This window comes from Engystomops pustulosus, unplaced genomic scaffold, assembly GCF_040894005.1.
Source record: "Engystomops pustulosus unplaced genomic scaffold, aEngPut4.maternal MAT_SCAFFOLD_199, whole genome shotgun sequence".
In the NCBI taxonomy this organism is placed as follows: domain Eukaryota; kingdom Metazoa; phylum Chordata; class Amphibia; order Anura; family Leptodactylidae; genus Engystomops; species Engystomops pustulosus.
This window is the reverse complement of record NW_027285079.1, coordinates 63,625-89,119: the sequence shown is the minus strand read 5'-3', so window position 1 is coordinate 89,119 and position 25,495 is coordinate 63,625. Positions and strand designations below refer to the sequence as shown.

Below are 25,495 nucleotides of genomic sequence, written 5' to 3'. Positions count from 1 at the left end.
GTAATCAGACCTCACACTGCTGTACTCTGTGCTCTGTGCAGCCAGTGTTATGTATTATACCTGGAGAGATGTGTTATCAGACCTCACACTGCTGTGCTCTGTGCTCTCTGCAGCCAGTGTTATGTACTGTCCCTGGAGAGATGTGTAATCAGACCTCACACTGCTGTGCTCTGTGCTCTCTCCAGCCAGTGTTATGTATTGTCCCTGGAGAGATGTGTAATCAGACCTCACACTGCTGTGCTCTGTGCTCTCTGCAGCCAGTGTTATGTACTGTCCCTGGAGAGATGTGTAATCAGACCTCACACTGCTGTGCTCTGTGCTCTCTGCAGCCAGTGTTATGTAGTGTCCCTGGAGAGATGTGTAATCAGACCTCACACTGCTGTGCTCTGTGCTCTCTGCAGCCAGTGTTATGTATTGTCCCTGGAGAGATGTGTAATCAGACCTCACACTGCTGTGCTCTGTGCTCTGTGCAGCCAGTGTTATGTACTGTCCCTGGAGAGATGTGTAATCAGACCTCACACTGCTGTGCTCTGTGCTCTCTGCAGCCAGTGTTATGTTTTGTGCCTGGAGAGATGTGTAATCAGACCTCACACTGCTGTGCTCTGTGCTCTCTGCAGCCAGCGTTATGTATTGTCCCTGGAGAGATGTGTAATCAGACCTCACACTGCTGTGCTCTGTGCTCTCTGCAGCCAGTGTTATGTACTGTCCCTGGAGAGATGTGTAATCAGACCTCACACTGCTGTGCTCTGTGCTCTCTGCAGCCAGTGCTATGTATTGTCCCTGGAGATATGTGTAATCAGACCTCACACTGCTGTGCTCTGTGCTCTCTGCAGCCAGTGTTATGTATTGTCCCTGGAGAGATGTGTAATCAGACCTCACACTGCTGTGCTCTGTGCTCTCTGCAGCCAGTGTTATGCATTGTCCCTGGAGAGATGTGTAATCAGACCTCACACTGCTGTGCTCTGTGCTCTGTGCAGCCAGTGTTATGTACTGTCCCTGGAGAGATGTGTAATCAGACCTCACACTGCTGTGCTCTGTGCTCTCTGCAGCCAGTGTTATGTATTGTCCCTTGAGAGATGTGTAATCAGACCTCACACTGCTGTGCTCTGTGCTCTCTGCAGCCAGTGTTATGTATTGTCCCTGGAGAGATGTGTAATCAGACCTCACACTGCTGTGCTCTGTGCTCTCTGCAGCCAGTGTTATGTATTGTCCCTGGAGAGATGTGTAATCAGACCTCACACTGCTGTGCTCTGTGCTCTCTGCAGCCAGTGTTATGTATTGTACCTGGAGAGATGTGTAATCAGACCTCACACTTCTGTGCTCTGTACTCTCTGCAGCCAGTGTTATGTTTTGTCCCTGGAGAGATGTGTAATCAGACCTCACACTGCTGTGCTCTCTGCAGCCAGTGTTATGTACTGTCCCTGGAGAGATGTGTAATCAGACCTCACACTGCTGTGCTCTGTGCTCTGTGCAGCCAGTGTTATGTACTGTCCCTGGAGAGATGTGTAATCAGACCTCACACTGCTGTGCTCTGTGCTCTCTGCAGCCAGTGTTATGTACTGTCCCTGGAGAGATGTGTAATCAGACCTCACACTGTGGGCTCTGTGCTCTCTGCAGCCAGTGTTATGTACTGTCCCTGGAGAGATGTGTAATCAGACCTCACACTGCTGTGCTCTGTGCTCTCTGCAGCCAGTGTTATGTATTGTCCCTGGAGAGATGTGTAATCAGACCTCACACTGCTGTGCTCTGTGCTCTCTGCAGCCAGTGTTATGTATTGTCCCTGGAGAGATGTGTAATCAGACCTCACACTGCTGTGCTCTGTGCTCTCTGCAGCCAGTGTTATGTATTGTCCCTGGAGAGATGTGTAATCAGACCTCACACTGCTGTACTCTGTGCTCTGTGCAGCCAGTGTTATGTATTATACCTGGAGAGATGTGTTATCAGACCTCACACTGCTGTGCTCTGTGCTCTCTGCAGCCAGTGTTATGTATTGTCCCTGGAGAGATGTGTAATCAGACCTCACACTGCTGTGCTCTGTGCTCTCTCCAGCCAGTGTTATGTATTGTCCCTGGAGAGATGTGTAATCAGACCTCACACTGCTGTGCTCTGTGCTCTCTGCAGCCAGTGTTATGTATTGTCCCTGGAGAGATGTGTAATCAGACCTCACACTGCTGTGCTCTGTACTCTCTGCAGCCAGTGTTATGTTTTGTCCCTGGAGAGATGTGTAATCAGACCTCACACTGCTGTGCTCTGTGCTCTCTGCAGCCAGTGTTATGTACTGTCCCTGGAGAGATGTGTAATCAGACCTCACACTGCTGTGCTCTGTGCTCTGTGCAGCCAGTGTTATGTATTGTCCCTGGAGAGATGTGTAATCAGACCTCACACTGCTGTGCTCTGTGCTCTCTGCAGCCAGTGTTATGTACTGTCCCTGGAGAGATGTGTAATCAGACCTCACACTGCTGTGCTCTGTGCTCTCTGCAGCCAGTGTTATGTATTGTCCCTTGAGAGATGTGTAATCAGACCTCACACTGCTGTGCTCTGTGCTCTCTGCAGCCAGTGTTATGTATTGTCCCTGGAGAGATGTGTAATCAGACCTCACACTGCTGTGCTCTGTGCTCTCTGCAGCCAGTGTTATGTATTGTCCCTGGAGAGATGTGTAATCAGACCTCACACTGCTGTGCTCTGTGCTCTCTGCAGCCAGTGTTATGTACTATGGGGCTCACCCTGCTGTGCTCTGTGTATCTGGAGCTCACCCTGCTGTGCTCTGTGTATATGGAGATCTCACCCTGCTGTGCTCTGTGTATCTGGGGCTCACCCTGCTGTGCTCTGTGTATCTGGGGCTCACCCTGCTGTGCTCTGTGTATCTGGGGCTCACCCTGCTGTGCTCTGTGTATCTGGGGCTCACCCTGCTGTGCTCTGTGTATATGGAGATCTCACCCTGCTGTGCTCTGTGTATCTGGGGCTCACCCTGCTGTGCTCTGTGTATCTGGGGCTCACCCTGCTGTGCTCTGTGTATATGGAGATCTCACCCTGCTGTGCTCTGTGTATCTGGGGCTCACCCTGCTGTGCTCTGTGTATCTGGGGCTCACCCTGCTGTGCTCTGTGTATCTGGGGCTCACCCTGCTGTGCTCTGTGTATATGGAGATCTCACCCTGCTGTGCTCTGTGTATCTGGGGCTCACCCTGCTGTGCTCTGTGTATCTGGGGCTCACCCTGCTGTGCTCTGTGTATATGGAGATCTCACCCTGCTGTGCTCTGTGTATATGGAGATCTCACCCTGCTGTGCTCTGTGTATCTGGGGCTCACCCTGCTGTGCTCTGTGTATCTGGGGCTCACCCTGCTGTGCTCTGTGTATCTGGGGCTCACCCTGCTGTGCTCTGTGTATCTGGGGCTCACCCTGCTGTGCTCTGTGTATCTGGGGCTCACCCTGCTGTGCTCTGTGTATCTGGGGCTCACCCTGCTGTGCTCTGGTTATCTGGGGCTCACCCTGCTGTGCTCTGTGCAGTCAGTGCTATCCCTGGAGCTCACCCTGCTGTGCTCTGTGTATCTGGGGCTCACCCTGCTGTGCTCTGTGTATCTGGGGCTCACCCTGCTGTGCTCTGTGTATCTGGGGCTCACCCTGCTGTGCTCTGTGTATCTGGGGCTCACCCTGCTGTGCTCTGTGTATCTGGGGCTCACCCTGCTGTGCTCTGTGTATCTGGGGCTCACACTGCTGTGCTCTGTGTATCTGGGGCTCACCCTGCTGTGCTCTGTGTATATGGAGATCTCACCCTGCTGTGCTCTGTGTATCTGGGGCTCACCCTGCTGTGCTCTGTGCTGGCAGTGTTCTCCCTGGAGATCTCACCCTGCTGTGCTCTGTGTATCTGGGGCTCACCCTGCTGTGCTCTGTGTATCTGGGGCTCACCCTGCTGTGCTCTGTGTATCTGGGGCTCACCCTGCTGTGCTCTGTGTATCTGGGGCTCACCCTGCTGTGCTCTGTGTATCTGGGGCTCACCCTGCTGTGCTCTGTGTATATGGAGATCTCACCCTGCTGTGCTCTGTGTATCTGGGGCTCACCCTGCTGTGCTCTGTGTATCTGGGGCTCACCCTGCTGTGCTCTGTGTATCTGGGGCTCACCCTGCTGTGCTCTGTGTATATGGAGATCTCACCCTGCTGTGCTCTGTGTATCTGGGGCTCACCCTGCTGTGCTCTGTGTATCTGGGGCTCACCCTGCTGTGCTCTGTGTATCTGGGGCTCACCCTGCTGTGCTCTGTGTATCTGGGGCTCACCCTGCTGTGCTCTGTGTATCTGGGGCTCACCCTGCTGTGCTCTGGTTATCTGGGGCTCACCCTGCTGTGCTCTGTGCAGTCAGTGCTATCCCTGGAGCTCACCCTGCTGTGCTCTGTGTATCTGGGGCTCACCCTGCTGTGCTCTGTGTATCTGGGGCTCACCCTGCTGTGCTCTGTGTATCTGGGGCTCACCCTGCTGTGCTCTGTGTATCTGGGGCTCACCCTGCTGTGCTCTGTGTATCTGGGGCTCACCCTGCTGTGCTCTGTGTATCTGGGGCTCACCCTGCTGTGCTCTGTGTATCTGGGGCTCACCCTGCTGTGCTCTGTGTGTATCTGGGGCTCACCCTGCTGTGCTCTGTGCTGGCAGTGTTCTCCCTGGAGATCTCACCCTGCTGTGCTCTGTGGCTGTCCCGGCAGGTGCATGGTTCTGGTGGACCCTCTGAAGGACACGTCGCGCTCGCAGGAGTCCTGGTCCCTGTTCCTGTGTAAGCTCCGCACTCTGCTCCTCACCTCCTTCACCCGGAACCTGGGACACTTTGAGGATGAGATGCGGACGCTCCGGGAGAAGAGGACGGAGCCGGGCTGGAGCTTCTGTGACTACTTCATGGTGCAGGTGAGTGTCCTGCGGTGACCCCTAACCCCGGCTGCTGGGAGCCGTCCCATCATGCTCCTGTGTGCCGTCCCATCATGCTCCTGTGTGCCGTCCCATCATGCTCCTGTGTGCCGTCCCATCATGCTCCTGTGTCCCGCTGCAGGAGGAGCTGGCCTTCGTCTTTGAGATGCTGCAGCAGTTTGAGGATGCCCTGGTGCAGTACGACGAGCTGGACGCCCTCTTCTCACAGTATGTGCTCAACTTTGGTGCGGGAGGTAAGTGGCCGCGGCCCCCTCATACCCCTGTAGTGTCCCCCGCCGCCCCCTCGTGCCCCTGTAGTGTCCCCTGCCGCCCCCTCGTGCCCCTGTAGTGTCCCCTGCCGCCCCCTCGTGCCCCTGTAGTATCCCCTGCCGCCCCCTCGTGCCCCTGTAGTATCCCCTGCCGCCCCCTCGTGCCCCTGTAGTGTCCCCTGCCGCCCCCTCGTGCCCCTGTAGTGTCCCCTGCTGCCCCCTCGTCCCCCTGTAGTATCCCCTGCCGCCCCCTCGTGCCCCTGTAGTGTCCCCTGCCGCCCCCTCGTGCCCCTGTAGTGTCCCCTGCCGCCCCCTCGTGCCCCTGTAGTGTCCCCTGCTGCCCCCTCGTCCCCCTGTAGTGTCCCCTGCCGCCCCCTCGTGCCCCTGTAGTGTCCCCTGCCGCCCCCTCGTGCCCCTGTAGTGTCCCCTGCCGCCCCCTCGTGCCCCTGTAGTGTCCCCTGCCGCCCCCTCGTGCCCCTGTAGTGTCCCCTGCCGCCCCCTCGTGCCCCTGTAGTGTCCCCTGCCGCCCCCTCGTGCCCCTGTAGTGTCCCCTGCCGCCCCCTCGTGCCCCTGTAGTGTCCCCTGCCGCCCCCTCGTGCCCCTGTAGTGTCCCCTGCCGCCCCCTCGTGCCCCTGTAGTGTCCCCTGCCGCCCCCTCGTGCCCCTGTAGTGTCCCCTGCCGCCCCCTCGTCCCCCTGTAGTGTCCCCTGCCGCCCCCTCGTCCCCCTGTAGTGTCCCCTGCCGCCCCCTCGTGCCCCTGTAGTGTCCCCTGCCGCCCCCTCGTGCCCCTGTAGTGTCCCCTGCCGCCCCCTCGTGCCCCTGTAGTGTCCCCTGCCGCCCCCTCGTGCCCCTGTAGTGTCCCCTGCCGCCCCCTCGTGCCCCTGTAGTGTCCCCTGCCGCCCCCTCGTGCCCCTGTAGTGTCCCCTGCCGCCCCCTCGTGCCCCTGTAGTGTCCCCTGCCGCCCCCTCGTGCCCCTGTAGTGTCCCCCTGTAGTGTCCCCCTCGTCCCCCTGTAGTGTCCCCCTCGTCCCCCTGTAGTGTCCCCCTGTAGTGTCCCCCTCGTCCCCCTGTAGTGTCCCCCTGTAGTGTCCCCCTCGTCCCCCTGTAGTGTCCCCCTCGTCCCCCTGTAGTGTCCCCCTCGTCCCCCTGTAGTGTCCCCCTCGTCCCCCTGTAGTGTCCCCCTCGTCCCCCTGTAGTGTCCCCCTCGTCCCCCTGTAGTGTCCCCCTCGTCCCCCTGTAGTGTCCCCCTCGTCCCCCTGTAGTGTCCCCCTCGTCCCCCTGTAGTGTCCCCCTCGTCCCCCTGTAGTGTCCCCCTCGTCCCCCTGTAGTGTCCCCCTCGTCCCCCTGTAGTGTCCCCCTCGTCCCCCTGTAGTGTCCCCCTCGTCCCCCTGTAGTGTCCCCCTCGTCCCCCTGTAGTGTCCCCCTCGTCCCCCTGTAGTGTCCCCCTCGTCCCCCTGTAGTGTCCCCCTCGTCCCCCTGTAGTGTCCCCCTCGTCCCCCTGTAGTGTCCCCCTCGTCCCCCTGTAGTGTCCCCCTCGTGCCCCTGTAGTGTCCCCCTCGTGCCCCCTCGTGCCCCTGTAGTGCCCCCTCGTGCCCCTGTAGTGCCCCCTCGTGCCCCTGTAGTGCCCCCTCGTGCCCCTGTAGTGCCCCCTCGTGCCCCCTGCGGCCCCCTCGTGCCCCCTGCGGCCCCCTCGTGCCCCCTGCGGCCCCCTCGTGCCCCCTGCGGCCCCCTCGTGCCCCTGTAGTGTCCCCCTCGTGCCCCTGTAGTGTCCCCCTCGTCCCCCTGTAGTGTCCCCCTCGTCCCCCTGTAGTGTCCCCCTCGTCCCCCTCGGCCCCCTCGTCCCCCTGTAGTGTCCCCCGCGGCCCCCTCGTCCCCCTGTAGTGTCCCCCGCCGCCCCTGTAGTGTCCCCCGCCGCCCCTGTAGTGTCCCCCGCCGCCCCCTCGTGCCCCTGTAGTGTCCCCCTCGTGCCCCTGTAGTGTCCCCCGCGGCCCCCTCGTGCCCCTGTAGTGTCCCCCGCGGCCCCCTCGTGCCCCTGTAGTGTCCCCCGCGGCCCCCTCGTGCCCCTGTAGTGTCCCCCGCGGCCCCCTCGTGCCCCTGTAGTGTCCCCCGCGGCCCCCTCGTGCCCCTGTAGTGTCCCCCGCGTGCCCCTGTAGTGTCCCCCGCGGCCCCTGTAGTGTCCCCCGCGGCCCCCTCGTGCCCCTGTAGTGTCCCCCTCGTCCCCCTGTAGTGTCCCCCTCGTCCCCCTGTAGTGTCCCCCTCGTCCCCCTGTAGTGTCCCCCGCGGCCCCCTCGGCCCCCTCGTCCCCCTGTAGTGTCCCCCGCGGCCCCCTCGTCCCCCTGTAGTGTCCCCCGCCGCCCCTGTAGTGTCCCCCGCCGCCCCCTCGTGCCCCTGTAGTGTCCCCCTCGTGCCCCTGTAGTGTCCCCCTCGTGCCCCTGTAGTGTCCCCCGCGGCCCCCTCGTGCCCCTGTAGTGTCCCCCGCGGCCCCCTCGTGCCCCTGTAGTGTCCCCCGCGGCCCCCTCGTGCCCCTGTAGTGTCCCCCGCGGCCCCCTCGTGCCCCTGTAGTGTCCCCCGCGGCCCCCTCGTGCCCCTGTAGTGTCCCCCGCGTGCCCCTGTAGTGTCCCCCGCGGCCCCTGTAGTGTCCCCCGCGGCCCCTGTAGTGTCCCCCGCGGCCCCCTCGTGCCCCTGTAGTGTCCCCCGCGGCCCCCTCGTCCCCCTGTAGTGTCCCCCGCCGCCCCTGTAGTGTCCCCCGCCGCCCCCTCGTGCCCCTGTAGTGTCCCCCTCGTGCCCCTGTAGTGTCCCCCGCGGCCCCCTCGTGCCCCTGTAGTGTCCCCCGCGGCCCCCTCGTGCCCCTGTAGTGTCCCCCGCGGCCCCCTCGTGCCCCTGTAGTGTCCCCCGCGGCCCCCTCGTGCCCCTGTAGTGTCCCCCGCGGCCCCCTCGTGCCCCTGTAGTGTCCCCCGCGTGCCCCTGTAGTGTCCCCCGCGGCCCCTGTAGTGTCCCCCGCGGCCCCCTCGTGCCCCTGTAGTGCCCCCTCTTGTCTGACCTCCCCCTCGACTGCTCCGGTGTTCTGTGGTCATTCCCTGCTCCCTCTGTGTGACCTTTGTGACGGCCCGGGGTGACCTTTGTGACGGCCCGGGGTGACCTTTGTGACGGCCCGGGGTGACCTTTGTGACGGCCCGGGGTGACCCTTGTGGCGGCCCGGGGTGACCCTTGTGGCGGCCCGGGGTGACCCTTGTGGCGGCCCGGGGTGACCCTTGTGGCGGCCCGGGGTGACCCTTGTGGCGGCCCGGGGTGACCCTTGTGACGGCCCGGGGTGACCCTTGTGACGGCCCGGTGTGACCCTTGTGGCGGCCCGGGGTGACCCTTGTGGCGGCCCGGGGTGACCCTTGTGGCGGCCCGGGGTGACCCTTGTGGCGGCCCGGGGTGACCCTTGTGACGGCCCGGTGTGACCCTTGTGACGGCCCGGTGTGACCCTTGTGACGGCCCGGTGTGACCCTTGTGACGGCCCGGGGTGACCCTTGTGGCGGCCCGGGGTGACCCTTGTGACGGCCCGGGGTGACCCTTGTGACGGCCCGGGGTGACCCTTGTGGCGGCCCGGGGTGACCCTTGTGGCGGCCCGGGGTGACCCTTGTGGCGGCCCGGGGTGACCCTTGTGACGGCCCGGTGTGACCCTTGTGACGGCCCGGTGTGACCCTTGTGACGGCCCGGTGTGACCCTTGTGACGGCCCGGTGTGACCTTTGTGACCCTGGACTTGTTCCCTCTTTTCCAGATGGGGCGAACTGGCTGAGCTCCTTCTGTCAGCCGCTGCAGAGCTGGGACGGTCTTGCGCTGCGGAAACCCATTGACATGGAGAAGAGAGACCTGATCCAGCGGCGCCGGTCCAACCTGCTGGAGCTCCGCAGCTACCTGTTCTCCCGCCAGTGCACCCTCCTGCTGTTCCTGCAGAGACCCTGGGAGGTGGCGGCCCGGGCGCTGGAGCTGCTCCATAACTGTGTGCAGGAGCTGCGGCTGCTGGAGGTGAGGAGGCCTCATACCAGCAGCCCCCCCCCCCGGCTATAGGAAGCCTCATACACTCACCCACCTCCCCCCCCCCGGCTATAGGAAGCCTCATACACTCACACCACACCCCCCCCCCGGCTATAGGAAGCCTCATACCTATAGGAAGCCTCATACACCCCCCCCCCCCCCGGCTATAGGAAGCCTCATACACTCACAACCCCCCCCCCCCCCCCCGGCTATAGGAAGCCTCATACACTCCCCCCCCGGCTATAGGAAGCCTCATACACTCACCCCCCCCCCCCCGGCTATAGGAAGCCTCATACACTCACCCCCCTCCCCCCGGCTATAGGAAGCCTCATACACTCACCCCCCTCCCCCCGGCTATAGGAAGCCTCATACACTCACCCCCCCCCGGCTATAGGAAGCCTCAAACACTCACCCCCCCCCCCCCCCCCGGCTATAGGAAGCCTCATACACTCACCCCCCCCCCCCCCCCCCCCCGGCTATAGGAAGCCTCATACACTCACCCCCCCCCGGCTATAGGAAGCCTCATACACTCACCCCCCCCGGCTATAGGAAGCCTCATACACTCTCCACCCGCCCCCCCCCCCCCCCCCCCCGGCTATAGGAAGCCTCATACACTCACACCCCCCCCCCCCCCCCGGCTATAGGAAGCCTCATACACTCACCCCCCCCCCGGCTATAGGAAGCCTCATACACTCACACCACACCCCCCCCCCCCCCCGGCTATAGGAAGCCTCATACACTCACCCCCCCCCCCGGCTATAGGAAGCCTCATACACTCACCCCCCCCCCCGGCTATAGGAAGCCTCATACACTCAAACCACACCCCCCCCCCGGCTATAGGAAGCCTCATACACTCACACCCCCCCCCCCCCCCCCGGCTATAGGAAGCCTCATACACTCACACCCCCCCCCCCCCCCCCCCCCCCGCCGGCTATAGGAAGCCTCATACACTCACCCACCTCCCCCCCCCCCCCCCCCCCCCCCCGGCTATAGGAAGCCTCATACACTCCCCCCCCCCCCCCCCCGGCTATAGGAAGCCTCATACACTCACACCGCCCCCCCGGCTATAGGAAGCCTCATACACTCACACCGCCCAGCCCCCCCCACCCGGCTATAGGAAGCCTCATACACTCACCCCCCCCCCCCCCCCCCGCCGGCTATAGGAAGCCTCATACACTCACACCCCCTGCCCCGGCTATAGGAAGCCTCATACACTCACCCCACCCCCCCGGCTATAGGAAGCCTCATACACTCACACCGCCCCCCCCCCCGGCTATAGGAAGCCTCATACACTCACCCCCCCCCGGCTATAGGAAGCCTCATACACTCACCCCCCCCGGCTATAGGAAGCCTCATACACTCACCCCCCCCCCCGGCTATAGGAAGCCTCATACACTCACCCCCCCCCCGGCTATAGGAAGCCTCATACACTCACCCCCCCCCCCCCCGGCTATAGGAAGCCTCATACACTCACCCCCCCCCCCCCCCCGGCTATAGGAAGCCTCATACACTCACACCCCCCCCCCCCCCCCCGGCTATAGGAAACCTTATACACTCACCCGCCCCCCCCCCCCCCCCCCCGGCTAAAGGAAGCCTCATACACTCACACCCCCCCCCCCCCGGCTATAGGAAGCCTCATACACTCACACGTGTGTCCTGTACAGGTCAGCCCCCCCCCCCCCCCCCCCGGCTATAGGAAGCCTCATACACTCCCCCCCCCCCCCCCGGCTATAGGAAGCCTCATACACTCACACCGCCCCCCCGGCTATAGGAAGCCTCATACACTCACACCGCCCCCCCCCCCCCGGCTATAGGAAGCCTCATACACTCACCCCCCCCCCCCCCCCCCCCCGCCGGCTATAGGAAGCCTCATACACTCACACCCCCTGCCCCGGCTATAGGAAGCCTCATACACTCACCCCACCCCCCCGGCTATAGGAAGCCTCATACACTCACACCGCCCCCCCCCCCCGGCTATAGGAAGCCTCATACACTCACCCCCCCCCGGCTATAGGAAGCCTCATACACTCACCCCCCCCGGCTATAGGAAGCCTCATACACTCACCCCCCCCCGGCTATAGGAAGCCTCATACACTCACCCCCCCCCCGGCTATAGGAAACCTCATACACTCACCCCCCCCCCCCCCCCCCCCCCCGGCTATAGGAAGCCTCATACACTCACACACACCCCCCCCCCCGGCTATAGGAAGCCTCATACACTCACACCCCCCCCCCCCCCCCGGCTATAGGAAACCTTATACACTCACCCGCCCACCCCCCCCCCCCCCGGCTAAAGGAAGCCTCATACACTCACAATACCCCAACCCCCCCCCCCCCCCCCTCCCCGGCTATAGGAAGCCTCATACACTCACCCCCCCCCCCCCCCGGCTAAAGGAAGCCTCATACACTCACACCCCCCCCCCCCCGGCTATAGGAAGCCTCATACACTCACACGTGTGTCCTGTACAGGTCAGCCCCCCCCCCCCCCCCCCCGGCTATAGGAAGCCTCATACACTCACACCCCCCCCCCACCCCGGCTATAGGAAGCCTCATACACTCACCCCCCCACCCCCCCCCCGGCTATAGGAAGCCTCATACACTCATCCCCCCCCCCCCCCCGCCTATAGGAAGCCTCATACACTCACCCTCCGCCCCCCCCCCCCCCGGCTATAGGAAGCCTCATACACTCACACGTGTGTCCTGTACAGGTCACCACCCCCCCGGCTATAGGAAGCCTCATACACTCACAACCCCCCCCCGGCTATAGGAAGCCTCATACACTCATCCCCCCCCCCCCCCCCGGCTATAGGAAGCCTCATACACTCATCCACCCCCCCCCCCCCCCCCGGCTATAGGAAGCCTCATACACTCATCCACCCCCCCCGGCTATAGGAAGCCTCATACACTCATCCCCCCCCCCCCCCCCCCGGCTATAGGAAGCCTCATACACTCACACGTGTGTCCTGTACAGGTCACCACCACCCCGGCTATAGGAAGCCTCATACACTCACCACCCGCCCCCCCCCCCCGGCTATAGGAAGCCTCATACACTCACCCCCCCCCCCTCCCCGGCTATAGGAAGCCTCATACACTCACACGTGTGTCCTGTACAGGTCACCACCACCCCGGCTATAGGAAGCCTCATACACTCACCCCCCCCCCCCCGGCTATAGGAAGCCTCATACATTAACCCCCCCCCCGGCTATAGGAAGCCTCATACATTAACACCCCCCCCCCCGGCTATAGGAAGCCTCATACACTCACCCCCCCGGCTATGGGACGCCTCATACATTAAACACCCCCCGGCTATAGGAAGCCTCATACACTCACACGTGTGTCCTGTACAGGTCACCGCCCCCCCGGGGGCCTTGGACTGCTGGGTGTTCCTGAGCTGCCTGGAGGTTCTGCAGAGGATCGAGGGATGTTGTGAGAGAGCGCAGATCGAGGCCAATGTCTCCCACACGGTGGGGCTCTGGAGCTACGCCACCGAGAAGGTCCGTATGTACCATGGTCGTCCGCTCTGCTGGGCGGCTCCCTCTATAAGGCTGTGGCTGGGTCCGGTCCGGTCCGGTGTGTGGATCGGTGTATGATGGTGTGGTTTGGGCTGCTCCGGTATGCGTGCGGGTCAGCGTACGGGGCTCGGGCGGGCGGACCAGGGTATGGGGCTCGGACGGGCGGGTCAGCGTAGGGGGCTCGGGCGGGCGGCCGTTTCAGCGTAGGGGGCTCGGGCGGGCGGACCAGGGTATGGGGCTCGGGCGGGCGGGCTTCAGCGTACAGGGCTCGGACGGGCGGCTCAGCGTAGGGGGCTCGGACGGGCGGCTCAGCGTAGGGGGCTCGGGCGGGCTGGTCAGCGTAGGGGGCTCGGGCGGGCTGGTCAGCGTACGGGGCTCGGGCGGGCGGCCGTTTCAGCGTACGGGGCTCGGGCGGGAGGACCAGGGTATGGGGCTCGGGCGGGCTTCAGCGTACGGGGCTCGGACGGGCGGCCGTTTCAGCGTAGGGGGCTCGGGCGGGTGGGCCAGCGTCCGGGGCTCGGGCGGGCGGCCGTTTCAGCGTAGGGGGCTCGGGCGGGCGGCCGTTTCAGCGTAGGGGGCTCGGGCGGGCTGGTCAGCGTACGGGGCTCGGGCGGGCGGCCGTTTCAGCGTAGGGGGCTCGGACGGGCGGGTCAGCGTAGGGGGCTCGGGCGGGCTGCCGTTTCAGCGTAGGGGGCTCGGGCGGGCTGCCGTTTCAGCGTAGGGGGCTCGGGCGGGCTGCCGTTTCAGCGTAGGGGGCTCGGGCGGGCTGCCGTTTCAGCGTAGGGGGCTCGGGCGGGCTGCCGTTTCAGCGTAGGGGGCTCGGGCGGGCTGCCGTTTCAGCGTAGGGGGCTCGGGCGGGCTGCCGTTTCAGCGTAGGGGGCTCGGGCGGGCGGCCGTTTCAGCGTAGGGGGCTCGGGCGGGCGGCCGTTTCAGCGTAGGGGGCTCGGGCGGGCTGTCGTTTCAGCGTAGGGGGCTCGGGCGGGCGGGTCAGCGTAGGGGGCTCGGGCGGGCCAGGTTGTGGTGGTCTGACAGATCTCTGTGCTTGTAGCTTCAGGCTCTGGGGTCTCTGTGTGGTTTGGTGTCAGAGTCCGGTCCGTGCTCGGAGGATCTGCAGAGGACGGTGGATTTGCTGGCCGGGCTGGGGGCAGAGAGACCAGAGACGGGTGAGTGACATGGGTGTGGGGGCCGCTCCCTACCTTCCTACATTCCTCACCCTCCTTTCATCATCTGTTGTCTCCTCCACAGCTAACACAGCGCAGAGTCCCTACAAGAAGCTGCAGGAGGCGCTGTCCTCAGAGGAGTCATTTGAGAAGCACTATCTGGTAAGAAGCTGGCTCCTCCCCCCTGTAATCCTTGATCCTGCATCCTGGCTCCACTCCCCCCTTGGTGATCCCGCATCCTGGCTCCACTCCCCCCTTGGTGATCCCGCATCCTGGCTCCACTCCCCCCTTGGTGATCCCGCATCCTGGCTCCACTCCCCCCTTGGTGATCCCGCATCCTGGCTCCACTGGTGTCACCGCCCCCCCCCGGCTATAGGAAGCCTCATACACTCACACGTGTGTCCTGTACAGGTCACCCCCCACCCCCCACCCCCAGCTATAGGAAGCCTCATACATTAACCCCCCCCCCCCCCCCCCGGCTCCACTCCCCCCTTGGTGATCCCGCATCCTGGCTCCACTCCCCCCTTGGTGATCCCGCATCCTGGCTCCACTCCCCCCTTGGTGATCCCGCATCCTGGCTCCACTCCCCCCTTGGTGATCCCGCATCCTGGCTCCACTCCCCCCTTGGTGATCCCGCATCCTGGCTCCACTCCCCCCTTGGTGATCCCGCATCCTGGCTCCACTCCCCCCTTGGTGATCCCGCATCCTGGCTCCACTCCCCCCTTGGTGATCCCGCATCCTGGCTCCACTCCCCCCTTGGTGATCCCGCATCCTGGCTCCACTCCCCCCTTGGTGATCCCGCATCCTGGCTCCACTCCCCCCTTGGTGATCCCGCATCCTGGCTCCACTCCCCCCTTGGTGATCCCGCATCCTGGCTCCACTCCCCCCTTGGTGATCCCGCATCCTGGCTCCACTCCCCCCTTGGTGATCCCGCATCCTGGCTCCACTCCCCCCTTGGTGATCCCGCATCCTGGCTCCACTCCCCCCTTGGTGATCCCGCATCCTGGCTCCACTCCCCCCTTGGTGATCCCGCATCCTGGCTCCACTCCCCCCTTGGTGATCCCGCATCCTGGCTCCACTCCCCCCTTGGTGATCCCGCATCCTGGCTCCACTCCCCCCTTGGTGATCCCGCATCCTGGCTCCACTCCCCCCTTGGTGATCCCGCATCCTGGCTCCACTCCCCCCTTGGTGATCCCGCATCCTGGCATGCCCTTTACCCTCCACCTCTCTCTGCAGGACCTGGCACACGCCACCATAGAGATGTACAGCGGCATCGGGAGGAGCCGCTCTGCCAAGCTCCTGGGGAAGAACCTGGCCGACTTCTACATGTAATCTCTGCCACCAGCGGGTGATATCAGTGCGGGCACAGGACACGTGGGTGCAGGAGCCACCGGACACCATGAACCCTTCTTGTCTTATTCTCTCTGCAGGAAGAAGTCTCTGCCACACAAGGCGGAACCCTACCTCCAGGGGGCGCTGCGCATGTACCAGGCTGAGGGCTGGGCGCTGCCCCTCACCCACACACGCAGGCAGCTGGCAGAATGTCAGAAACTGCTGGGACACAACGAGCCGTATCCTTCCCGACTCCATCATGGCAGCAGGGAGAGCGCACCGCACCCCAAACCCAGCGCACCGCACCCCAAACCCACCCCAGCGCACCGCACCCCAAACCCACCCCAGCGCACCGCACCCCAAACCCACCCCAGCGCACCGCACCCCAAACCCACCCCAGCGCACCGCACCCCAAACCCACCCCAGCGCACCGCACCCCAAACCCACCCCAGCGCACCGCGCCCCAACCCACCCCAGCGCACCGCGCCCCAACCCACCCCAGCGCACCGCACCCCAAACCCACCCCAGCGCACCGCACCCCAAACCCACCCCAGCGCACCGCACCCCAAACCCACCCCAGCGCACCGCACCCCAAACCCACCCCAGCGCACCGCACCCCAAACCCACCCCAGCGCACCGCACCCCAAACCCACCCCAGCGCACCGCACCCCAAACCCACCCCAGCGCACCGCACCCCAAACCCACCCCAGCGCACCGCACCCCAAACCCACCCCAGCGCACCGCACCCCAAACCCACCCCAGCGCACCGCACCCCAAACCCACCCCAGCGCACCGCACCCCAAACCCACCCCAGCGCACCGCGCCCCAACCCACCCCAGCGCACCGCGCCCCAACCCCACCCCAGCGCACCGCGCCCCAACCCCACCCCAAAGCACCGCGCCCCAACCCCACCCCAAAGCACCGCGCCCCAACCCCACCCCAGCGCACCGCGCCCCAACCCCACCCCAAAGCACCGCGCCCCAACCCCACCCCAGCGCACCGCGCCCCAACCCCACCCCAGCGCACCGCGCCCCAACCCCACCCCAGCGCACCGCGCCCCAACCCCACCCCAGCGCACCGCGCCCCAACCCCACCCCAGCGCACCGCGCCCCAACCCCACCCCAAAGCACCGCGCCCCAACCCCACCCCAAAGCACCGCGCCCCAACCCCACCCCAAAGCACCGCGCCCCAACCCCACCCCAAAGCACCGCGCCCCAACCCCACCCCAAAGCACCGCGCCCCAACCCCACCCCAAAGCACCGCGCCCCAACCCCACCCCAAAGCACCGCGCCCCAACCCCACCCCAAAGCACCACACCCAACACCTTAACTGCTCTGCAGATACCTGAAGACATGCAGCCTCCTGGCCACTGACAGTAACCTACCCCCAGAGGAACGAATCCAGTACTGCCAGGAGATTCTCCGCCTCGCAGGACCGGGTACCAGCTCTGGAGGTGAGAGGGGCGCCATGCCTCTTAGGGGGAGGGGCGCCGTGCCTCTTAGGGGGAGGGGCGCCGTGCCTCTTAGGGGGAGGGGCGCCGTGCCTCTTAGGGGGAGGGGCGCCGTGCCTCTTAGGGGGAGGGGCGCCGTGCCTCTTAGGGGGAGGGGCGCCGTGCCTCTTAGGGGGAGGGGCGCCGTGCCTCTTAGGGGGAGGGGCGCCGTGCCTCTTAGGGGGAGCGGCGCCGTGCCTCATAGGGGGAGGGGCGCCGTGCCTGCAGGTATAACATTTTGTGCCTCCTCTCATCTCTTCAGGTGCCCCCATCTGCCTCCCGTTCAGCTCCTTGGCTCAGCTGAACTCCATCTGCTTCGATCCCCCCAATGCCGTGGTCCATGTTGGGGGGTCCTTGTCCATAGAGCTGACTCTCTTCTGCCTGATGCCTGAGCCCTTCCACCTGGAGCATCTCTCAGGATATTTTCATTATAGTTTGGATAAGAACAGTTACCGTAAGACTGCAGAGTGGCTGACCCGGCACAAGCCAGCAGGGGGCACCGTGCATTTCCAGCCTGACCCTGCCCCGGGGGTCCGGGTGCCAGCACCCGTCCTGGAGTTATCAGAGATGCAAGAGAAGAGTCCATCGGAGGGCGCTCTGGTCAGCACGGGGGTCATCTGCCGGAACGTGCACATGTTACTGCGGCAGCCGGATGCCTCCACACCCCTGGAGCGACCTCCCGGCCTCAGCCTGGACAATGATGCCCACACCCTGCGCTGCAGCAACGTCACCCTGCAGCCGGGGCTCAACCACATCACCTTCCATACCCAGGTACTGTGCCCCAGGGCAAGCATGCAATGCACACTGCCGTATACTGATGTCCTGTGTGTCACCTTGTTCAAACGTTTCCCCCTGTGGCTGGCGGCGGTGCCCGGGGTGCCTCACTCTGGCTGGCGGCGGTGGTGCCCGGGGGTCTCGCTCTGGCTGGCGGCGGTGGTGCTCGGGGGGCCTCGCTCTGGCTGGTGGTGGTGGTGCTCGGGGGGGCCTCGCTCTGGCTGGCGGCGGTGGTGCCCGGGGGTCTCGCTCTGGCTGGCGGCGGTGGTGCCCGGGGGTCTCGCTCTGGCTGGCGGCGGTGGTGCCCGGGGGTCTCGCTCTGGCTGGCGGCGGTGGTGCCCGGGGGTCTCGCTCTGGCTGGCGGCGGTGGTGTTCGGGGGGCCTCGCTCTGGCTGGTGGCGGCGGTGCCCGGGGTGCCTCACTCTGGCTGGCGGCGGTGGTGCCCGGGGTGCCTCGCTCTGGCTGGCGGCGGTGGTGCCCGGGGGTCTCGCTCTGGCTGGCGGCGGTGGTGCCCGGGGGTCTCGCTCTGGCTGGCGGCGGTGGTGCCCGGGGGTCTCGCTCTGGCTGGCGGCGGTGGTGTTCGGGGGGCCTCGCTCTGGCTGGCGGCGGTGGTGTTCGGGGGCCTCGCTCTGGCTGGCGGCGGTGGTGTTCGGGGGGCCTCGCTCTGGCTGGCGGCGGTGGTGTTCGGGGGGCCTCGCTCTGGCTGGCGGCGGTGGTGTTCGGGGGGCCTCGCTCTGGCTGGCGGCGGTGGTGTTCGGGGGGCCTCGCTCTGGCTGGCGGCGGTGGTGTTCGGGGGCCTCGCTCTGGCTGGCGGCGGTGGTGTTCGGGGGGCCTCGCTCTGGCTGGTGGCGGTGGTGCTCGGGGGGCCTCGCTCTGGCTGGTGGGTCGCCGGGGGGGCCTCGCTCTGGCTGGTGGTGGCTGGTGGGTTGCCGGGGGGGCCTCGCTCTGGCTGGTGGTGGCTGGTGGGTTGCCGGGGGGCCTTGCTCTGGCGGTGGTGGTGGTGCTCGGGGGGCCTCGCTCTGGCTGGTGGCTGGTGAGTTGCCCGGGGGCCTCGCTCTGGCTGGTGGCGGCGGTGGTGCTCGGGGGGCCTCGCTCTGGCTGGTGGCGGCGGTGGTGCTCGGGGGGCCTCGCTCTGGCTGGCGGCGGTGGTGTTCGGGGGGCCTCGCTCTGGCTGGTGGTGGTGCTCGGGGGGCCTCGCTCTGGCTGGTGGCGGTGGTGCTCGGGGGGTCTCGCTCTGGCTGGTGAGTTGCCCGGGGGTCTCGCTCTGGCTGGTGGTGCTCGGGGGGCCTCGCTCTGGCTGGCGGCGGTGGTGCCCGGGGGCCTCGCTCTGGCTGGTGGTGGTGGTGCTCGGGGGGCCTCGCTCTGGCTGGCGGCGGTGGTGCTCAGGGGGCCTCGCTCTGGCTGGTGGTGGTGGTGCTCGGGGGCCCTCGCTCTGGCTGGTGGCGGCGGTGCTCGGGGGGCCTCGCTCTGGCTGGTGGTGGTGGTGCTCGGGGGCCCTCGCTCTGGCTGGTGGCGGCGGTGCTCGGGGGGCCTCGCTCTGGCTGGTGGTGGTGGTGCTCGGGGGCCCTCGCTCTGGCTGGTGGTGGTGGTGGTGGTGGTGCTCGGGGGGCCTCGCTCTGGCTGGTGGCGGCGGTGCTCGGGGGGCCTCGCTCTGGCTGGTGGTGGTGGTGCTCGGGGGGCCTCGCTCTGGCTGGCGGCGGTGGTGCTCGCGGGGCCTCGCTCTGGCTGGTGGCGGTGAGTGCCCGGGGGGCCTCACTCTGGCTGGCGGCCGGCGGTGAGTTGCCCGGGGGGCCTCGCTCTGGCTGGTGCCGGTGGTGAGTTGCCCGGGAGCCTCGCTCTGGCTGTGGTGCTCGGGGGCCTCGCTCTGGCTGTGGTGCTCGGGGGGCCTCGCTCTGGCTGGCGGCGGTGGTGCTCGGGGGGCCTCGCTCTGGCTGGCGGCGGTGGTGCTCGGGGGGGCCTCGCTCTGGCTGGCGGCGGTGGTGCCCGGGGGCCTCGCTCTGGCTGGCGGCGGTGGTGCTCGGGGGGCCTCGCTCTGGCTGGCGGCGGTGGTGCTCGGGGGGCCTTGCTCTGGCTGGTGGCGGTGGTGTTTGGGGGGCCTCGCTCTGGCTGGTGGCGGTGGTGCCCGGGGGTCTCGCTCTGGCTGTTGCCCTGATTCCCTCTCACGATGATTGTGTTTGTCTACAGGCCCAGGAGTCGGGCACCTACACCCTGCGGCAGCTCGCGGCCTCCTTTGGCTCGGTGCAGCTGCTGCTCCCCCATGTCTACCCCATAGTGCAGTATGACGTTTACTCCCAGGAGCCTCAGCTGAAGGTGGAGCCGCTGAGTGGTGAGTACCAGGGTCGGCAGGACCTCGGGGGGCACTGCCTGTGCTGGGCATCGGATCTCCCATCTACTCTCTCTCCTCACAGACTGTCTCCTGGCTGGAGTCCCGCAGAAGCTGAAGTTTACAGTGACCCACCGGACATTACAGGGTTAAACCAGGAGATGCGCTGCAGCTGAGTAATGCGGACACCATGCCCATCATCCCGGGGGCGGGCACCACAGCCGCCATGTACCAGAACAGCCAAGGTGAGGTGCGGCCTGCGCTGCAGCACGTGCAGCCTCCTCCGCTGACTCCTCCTGCCAGCCGCTCTCTTTCTTGTTTCAGGTGAAGTGACAGTCAGCGCTCTCAGCATCCAGCGCTCTGATAAAGTCACCAGCGTCTCGCTGCCCCTGGCGCCCCCCTACCACGTGCTGGAGTTTGAGCTGGACGTGGTCTGTCTGCTCCCTGCAGGCGGCCGCTTGATGAACGGGGAAATCCCACGTAGAGGGAAGGATCCGCAGAACTTTCTGGAGCAGAGGGTGGGTGTTATCCGGGGCTAGCGGGGTGTTTGAGCGGGCGGCCTCCTCCTCCTGGAGCAGAGGTGGGTGTTATCCGGGGCTAGCGGGGTGTGAGGGGGCGGCCTCCTCCTCCTGGAGCAGAGGGTGGGTGTTATCCGGGGCTAGCGGGGTGTGAGCGGGCGGCCTCCTCCTCCTGGAGCAGAGGGTGGGTGTTATCCGGGGGCTAGCGGGGTGTGAGGGGGCGGCCTCCTCCTCCTGGAGCAGAGGGTGGGTGTTATCCGGGGCTAGCGGGGTGTGAGCGGGCGGCCTCCTCCTCCTGGAGCAGAGGGTGGGTGTTATCCGGGGGCTAGCGGGGTGTGAGCGGGCGCCTCCCCCTCCTGGAGCAGAGGGTGGGTGTTATCCGGGGCTAGCGGGGTGTGAGCGGGCGCCTCCCCCTCCTGGAGCAGAGGGTGGGTGTTATCCGGGGCTAGCGGGGTGTGAGGGGGCGGCCTCCTCCTCCTGGAGCAGAGGGTGGGTGTTATCCGGGGCTAGCGGGGTGTGAGCGGGCGGCCTCCTCCTCCTGGAGCAGAGGGTGGGTGTTATCCGGGGGCTAGCGGGGTGTGAGCGGGCGGCCTCCCCCTCCTGGAGCAGAGGGTGGGTGTTATCCGGGGCTAGCGGGGTGTGAGCGGGCGCCTCCCCCTCCTGGAGCAGAGGGTGGGTGTTATCCGGTGCTAGTGGGGTGTGAGCGGGCGCCTCCCCCTCCTGGAGCAGAGGGTGGGTGTTATCCGGGGCTAGCGGGGTGTGAGGGGGCGCCTCCCCCTCCTGGAGCAGAGGGTGGGTGTTATCCGGGGCTAGCGGGGTGTGAGCGGGCGCCTCCCCCTCCTGGAGCAGAGGGTGGGTGTTATCCGGGGGCTAGCGGGGTGTGAGCGGGCGGCCTCCCCCTCCTGGAGCAGAGGGCGGGTGTTATCCGGGGGCTAGCGGGGTGTGAGCGGGCGGCCTCCTCCTCCTGGAGCAGAGGGCGGGTGTTATCCGGGGGCTAGCGGGGTGTGAGCGGGTGGCCTCCTCCTCCTGGAGCAGAGGGCGGGTGTTATCCGGGGGCTAGCGGGGTGTGAGCGGGTGGCCTCCTCCTCCTGGAGCAGAGGGTGGGTGTTATCCAGGGGCTAGCGGGGTGTGAGCGGGCGCCTCCCCCTCCTGGAGCAGAAGGTGGGTGTTATCCGGGGGCTAGCGGGGTGTGAGGGGGCGGCCTCCTCCTCCTGGAGCAGAGGGCGGGTGTTATCCGGGGGCTAGCGGTGTGTGAGCGGGCGCCTCCCCCTCCTGGAGCAGAGGGTGGGTGTTATCCGGGGGCTAGCGGGGTGTGAGGGGGCGGCCTCCTCCTCCTGGAGCAGAGGGCGGGTGTTATCCGGGGGCTAGCGGTGTGTGAGCGGGCGCCTCCCACTCCTGGAGCAGAGGGTGGGTGTCATCCGGGGGCTAGCGGGGTGTGAGCGGGCGGCTTCCCCCTCCTGGAGCAGAGGGTGGGTGTTATCCGGGGGCTAGCGGGGTGTGAGCGGGCGGCCTCCTCCTCCTGGAGCAGAGGGTGGGTGTTATCCGGGGGCTAGCGGGGTGTGAGCGGGCGGCCTCCCCCTCCTGGAGCAGAGGGTGGGTGTTATCCGGGGCTAGCGGGGTGTGAGCGGGCGGCTTCCCCCTCCTGGAGCAGAGGGTGGGTGTTATCCGGGGGCTAGCGGGGTGTGAGCGGGCGCCTCCCCCTCCTGGAGCAGAGGGCGGCTGTTATCCGGGGGCTAGCGGGGTGTGAGGGGGCGGCCTCCTCCTCCTGGAGCAGAGGGTGGGTGTTATCCGGGGGCTAGCGGGGTGTGAGGGGGCGGCCTCCTCCTCCTGGAGCAGAGGGTGGGTGTTATCCAGGGGCTAGCGGGGTGTGAGCGGGCTGCCTCCCCCTCCTGGAGCAGAGGGTGGGTGTTATCCGGGGGCTAGCGGGGTGTGAGCGGGCGGCCTCTCCCTCCTGGAGCAGAGGGTGGGTGTTATCCAGGGGCTAGCGGGGTGTGAGCGGGCTGCCTCCCCCTCCTGGAGCAGAGGGTGGGTGTTATCCGGGGCTAGCGGGGTGTGAGGGGGCGGCCTCCTCCTCCTGGAGCAGAGGGTGGGTGTTATCCGGGGCTAGCGGGGTGTGAGCGGGCGGCCTCCTCCTCCTGGAGCAGAGGGCGGGTGTTATCCGGGGGCTAGCGGGGTGTGAGCGGGTGGCCTCCTCCTCCTGGAGCAGAGGGTGGGTGTTATCCGGGGCTAGCGGGGTGTGAGCGGGCGGCCTCCTCCTCCTGGAGCAGAGGGCGGGTGTTATCCGGGGGCTAGCGGGGTGTGAGCGGGTGGCCTCCTCCTCCTGGAGCAGAGGGTGGGTGTTATCCAGGGGCTAGCGGGCGGCCTCTCCCACCTGGAGCAGAGGGTGGGTGTTATCCAGGGGCTAGCGGGGTGTGAGCGGGCGGCCTCCTCCTCCTGGAGCAGAGGGTGGGTGTTATCCGGGGCTAGCGGGGTGTGAGCGGGCGGCCTCCCCCTCCTGGAGCAGAGGGTGGGTGTTATCCGGGGCTAGCGGGGTGTGAACGGGCGGCCTCTCCCTCCTGGAGCAGAGGGTGGGTGTTATCCGGGGCTAGCGGGGTGTGAGCGGGCGGCCTCCCCCTCCTGGAGCAGAGGGTGGGTGTTATCCGGGGGCTAGCGGGCGGCCTCTCCCTCCTGGAGCAGAGGGTGGGTGTTATCCGGGGGCTAGCGGGGTGTGAGCGGGCGGCCTCTCCCTCCTGGAGCAGAGGGTGGGTGTTATCCGGGGGCTAGCGGGGTGTGAGCGGGCGCCTCCCCCTCCTGGAGCAGAGGGTGGGTGTTATCCGGGGCTAGCGGGGTGTGAGCGGGCGGCCTCTCCCTCCTGGAGCAGAGGGTGGGTGTTATGCGGGGGCTAGCGGTGTGTGAGCGGGCGGCCTCCTCCTCCTGGAGCAGAGGGTGGGTGTTATCCGGGGGCTAGCGGGGTGTGAGCGGGTGGCCTCCTCCTCCTGGAGCAGAGGGTGGGTGTTATCCGGGGGCTAGCGGGGTGTGAGCGGGCGGCCTCCCCCTCCTGGAGCACAGGGCGGCTGTTATCCGGGGCTAGCGGGGTGTGAGGGGGCGGCCTCCTCCTCCTGGAGCACAGGGCGGCTGTTATCCGGGGCTAGCGGGGTGTGAGCGGGCGGCCTCCCCCTCCTGGAGCAGAGGGTGGGTGTTATCCGGGGGCTAGCGGGGTGTGAGCGGGCGGCCTCCCCCTCCTGGAGCACAGGGCGGCTGTTATCCGGGGCTAGCGGGGTGTGAGGGGGCGGCCTCCTCCTCCTGGAGCACAGGGCGGCTGTTATCCGGGGCTAGCGGGGTGTGAGCGGGCGGCCTCCCCCTCCTGGAGCAGAGGGTGGGTGTTATCCGGGGCTAGCGGGGTGTGAGCGGGCGGCCTCCCCCTCCTGGAGCAGAGGGTGGGTGTTATCCGGGGGCTAGCGGGGTGTGAGCGGGCGGCCTCCCCCTCCTGGAGCAGAGGGTGGGTGTTATCCGGGGCTAGCGGGGTGTGAGCGGGCGCCTCCCTCCTCCTGGAGCAGAGGGTGGGTGTTATCCGGGACTAGCGGGGTGTGAGCGGGCGCCTCCCTCCTCCTGGAGCAGAGGGTGGGTGTTATCCGGGGGCTAGCGGGGTGTGAGCGGGCGGCCTCCTCCGTGGGACCCTATAACACTCTCTGCCGCTGGTTCTCCAGGTTTCTGTGGACTGTCCGTGGTCCATCTATTCCACCATCGTCAGCCTGACCTTCCACCTCCCCCTGAAGGCTCAGCACCTGCTCCTGTCCTCCGGCACCAGGTGAGGGCGCTGTGACACTGACTCTTTGCGGCTGTGACACTGACTCTTTGCGGCTGTGACACTGACTCTTTGCGGCTGTGACACTGACTCTTTGCGGCTGTGACACTGACTCTTTGCGGCTGTGACACTGACTCTTTGCGGCTGTGACACTGACTCTTTGCGGCTGTGACACTGACTCTTTGCGGCTGTGACACTGACTCTTTGCGGCTGTGACACTGACTCTTTGCGGCTGTGACACTGACTCTTTGCGGCTGTGACACTGACTGACTCTTTGCGGCTGTGACACTGACTGACTCTTTGCGGCTGTGACACTGACTGGCTCTTTGCGGCTGTGACACTGACTGGCTCTTTGCGGCTGTGACACTGACTGGCTCTTTGCGGCTGTGACACTGACTGGCTCTTTGCGGCTGTGACACTGACTGGCTCTTTGCGGCTGTGACACTGACTGACTCTTTGCGGCTGGGACACTGACTGACTCTTTGCGGCTGGGACACTGACTGGCTCTTTGCGGCTGGGACACTGACTGGCTCTTTGCGGCTGGGACACTGACTGGCTCTTTGCGGCTGGGACACTGACTGGCTCTTTGCGGCTGGGACACTGACTGGCTCTTTGCGGCTGGGACACTGACTGGCTCTTTGCGGCTGGGACACTGACTGGCTCTTTGCGGCTGGGACACTGACTGGCTCTTTGCGGCTGGGACACTGACTGGCTCTTTGCGGCTGGACACTGACTGGCTCTTTGCGGCTGGGACACTGACTGGCTCTTTGCGGCTGGGACACTGACTGGCTCTTTGCGGCTGGGACACTGACTGGCTCTTTGCGGCTGTGACACTGACTGACTCTTTGCGGCTGTGACACTGACTGACTCTTTGCGGCTGTGACACTGACTGACTCTTTGCGGCTGTGACACTGACTGACTCTTTGCGGCTGTGACACTGACTGACTCTTTGCGGCTGTGACACTGACTCTTTGCGGCTGTGACACTGACTGACTCTTTGCGGCTGTGACACTGACTGGCTCTTTGCGGCTGTGACACTGACTCTTTGCGGCTGTGACACTGACTGACTCTTTGCGGCTGTGACACTGACTGGCTCTTTGCGGCTGTGACACTGACTCTTTGCGGCTGTGACACTGACTGACTCTTTGCGGCTGTGACACTGACTGGCTCGTTTGCGGCTGTGACACTGACTGACTCTTTGCGGCTGTGACACTGACTGGCTCTTTGCGGCTGTGACACTGACTGGCTCTTTGCGGCTGTGACACTGACTGGCTCTTTGCGGCTGTGACACTGACTGACTCTTTGCGGCTGTGACACTGACTGGCTCTTTGCGGCTGTGACACTGACTGGCTCTTTGCGGCTGTGACACTGACTGGCTCTTTGCGGCTGGGACACTGACTGGCTCTTTGCGGCTGGGACACTGACTGGCTCT

At 65.8% G+C, this 25,495-nt stretch overlaps 1 protein-coding gene across 1 annotated transcript in view; it reads left to right on the top strand.

The window, feature by feature from the left end:
• Positions 1–25,495, top strand: part of LOC140108921 (trafficking protein particle complex subunit 10-like) — a 70,262-nt gene that overhangs the window by 36,708 nt on the left and 8,059 nt on the right. The window contains 15 exon segments of the mRNA XM_072132006.1: positions 4,685–4,880; positions 5,023–5,134; positions 8,915–9,162; positions 12,519–12,665; positions 13,732–13,846; positions 13,929–14,005; positions 15,080–15,171; positions 15,274–15,414; positions 16,516–16,628; positions 16,927–17,435; positions 19,623–19,764; positions 19,847–19,893; positions 19,895–20,006; positions 20,086–20,279; positions 23,966–24,066. Of these exon segments, the coding sequence (XP_071988107.1) occupies positions 4,685–4,880; positions 5,023–5,134; positions 8,915–9,162; positions 12,519–12,665; positions 13,732–13,846; positions 13,929–14,005; positions 15,080–15,171; positions 15,274–15,414; positions 16,516–16,628; positions 16,927–17,435; positions 19,623–19,764; positions 19,847–19,893; positions 19,895–20,006; positions 20,086–20,279; positions 23,966–24,066 (2,346 nt within the window).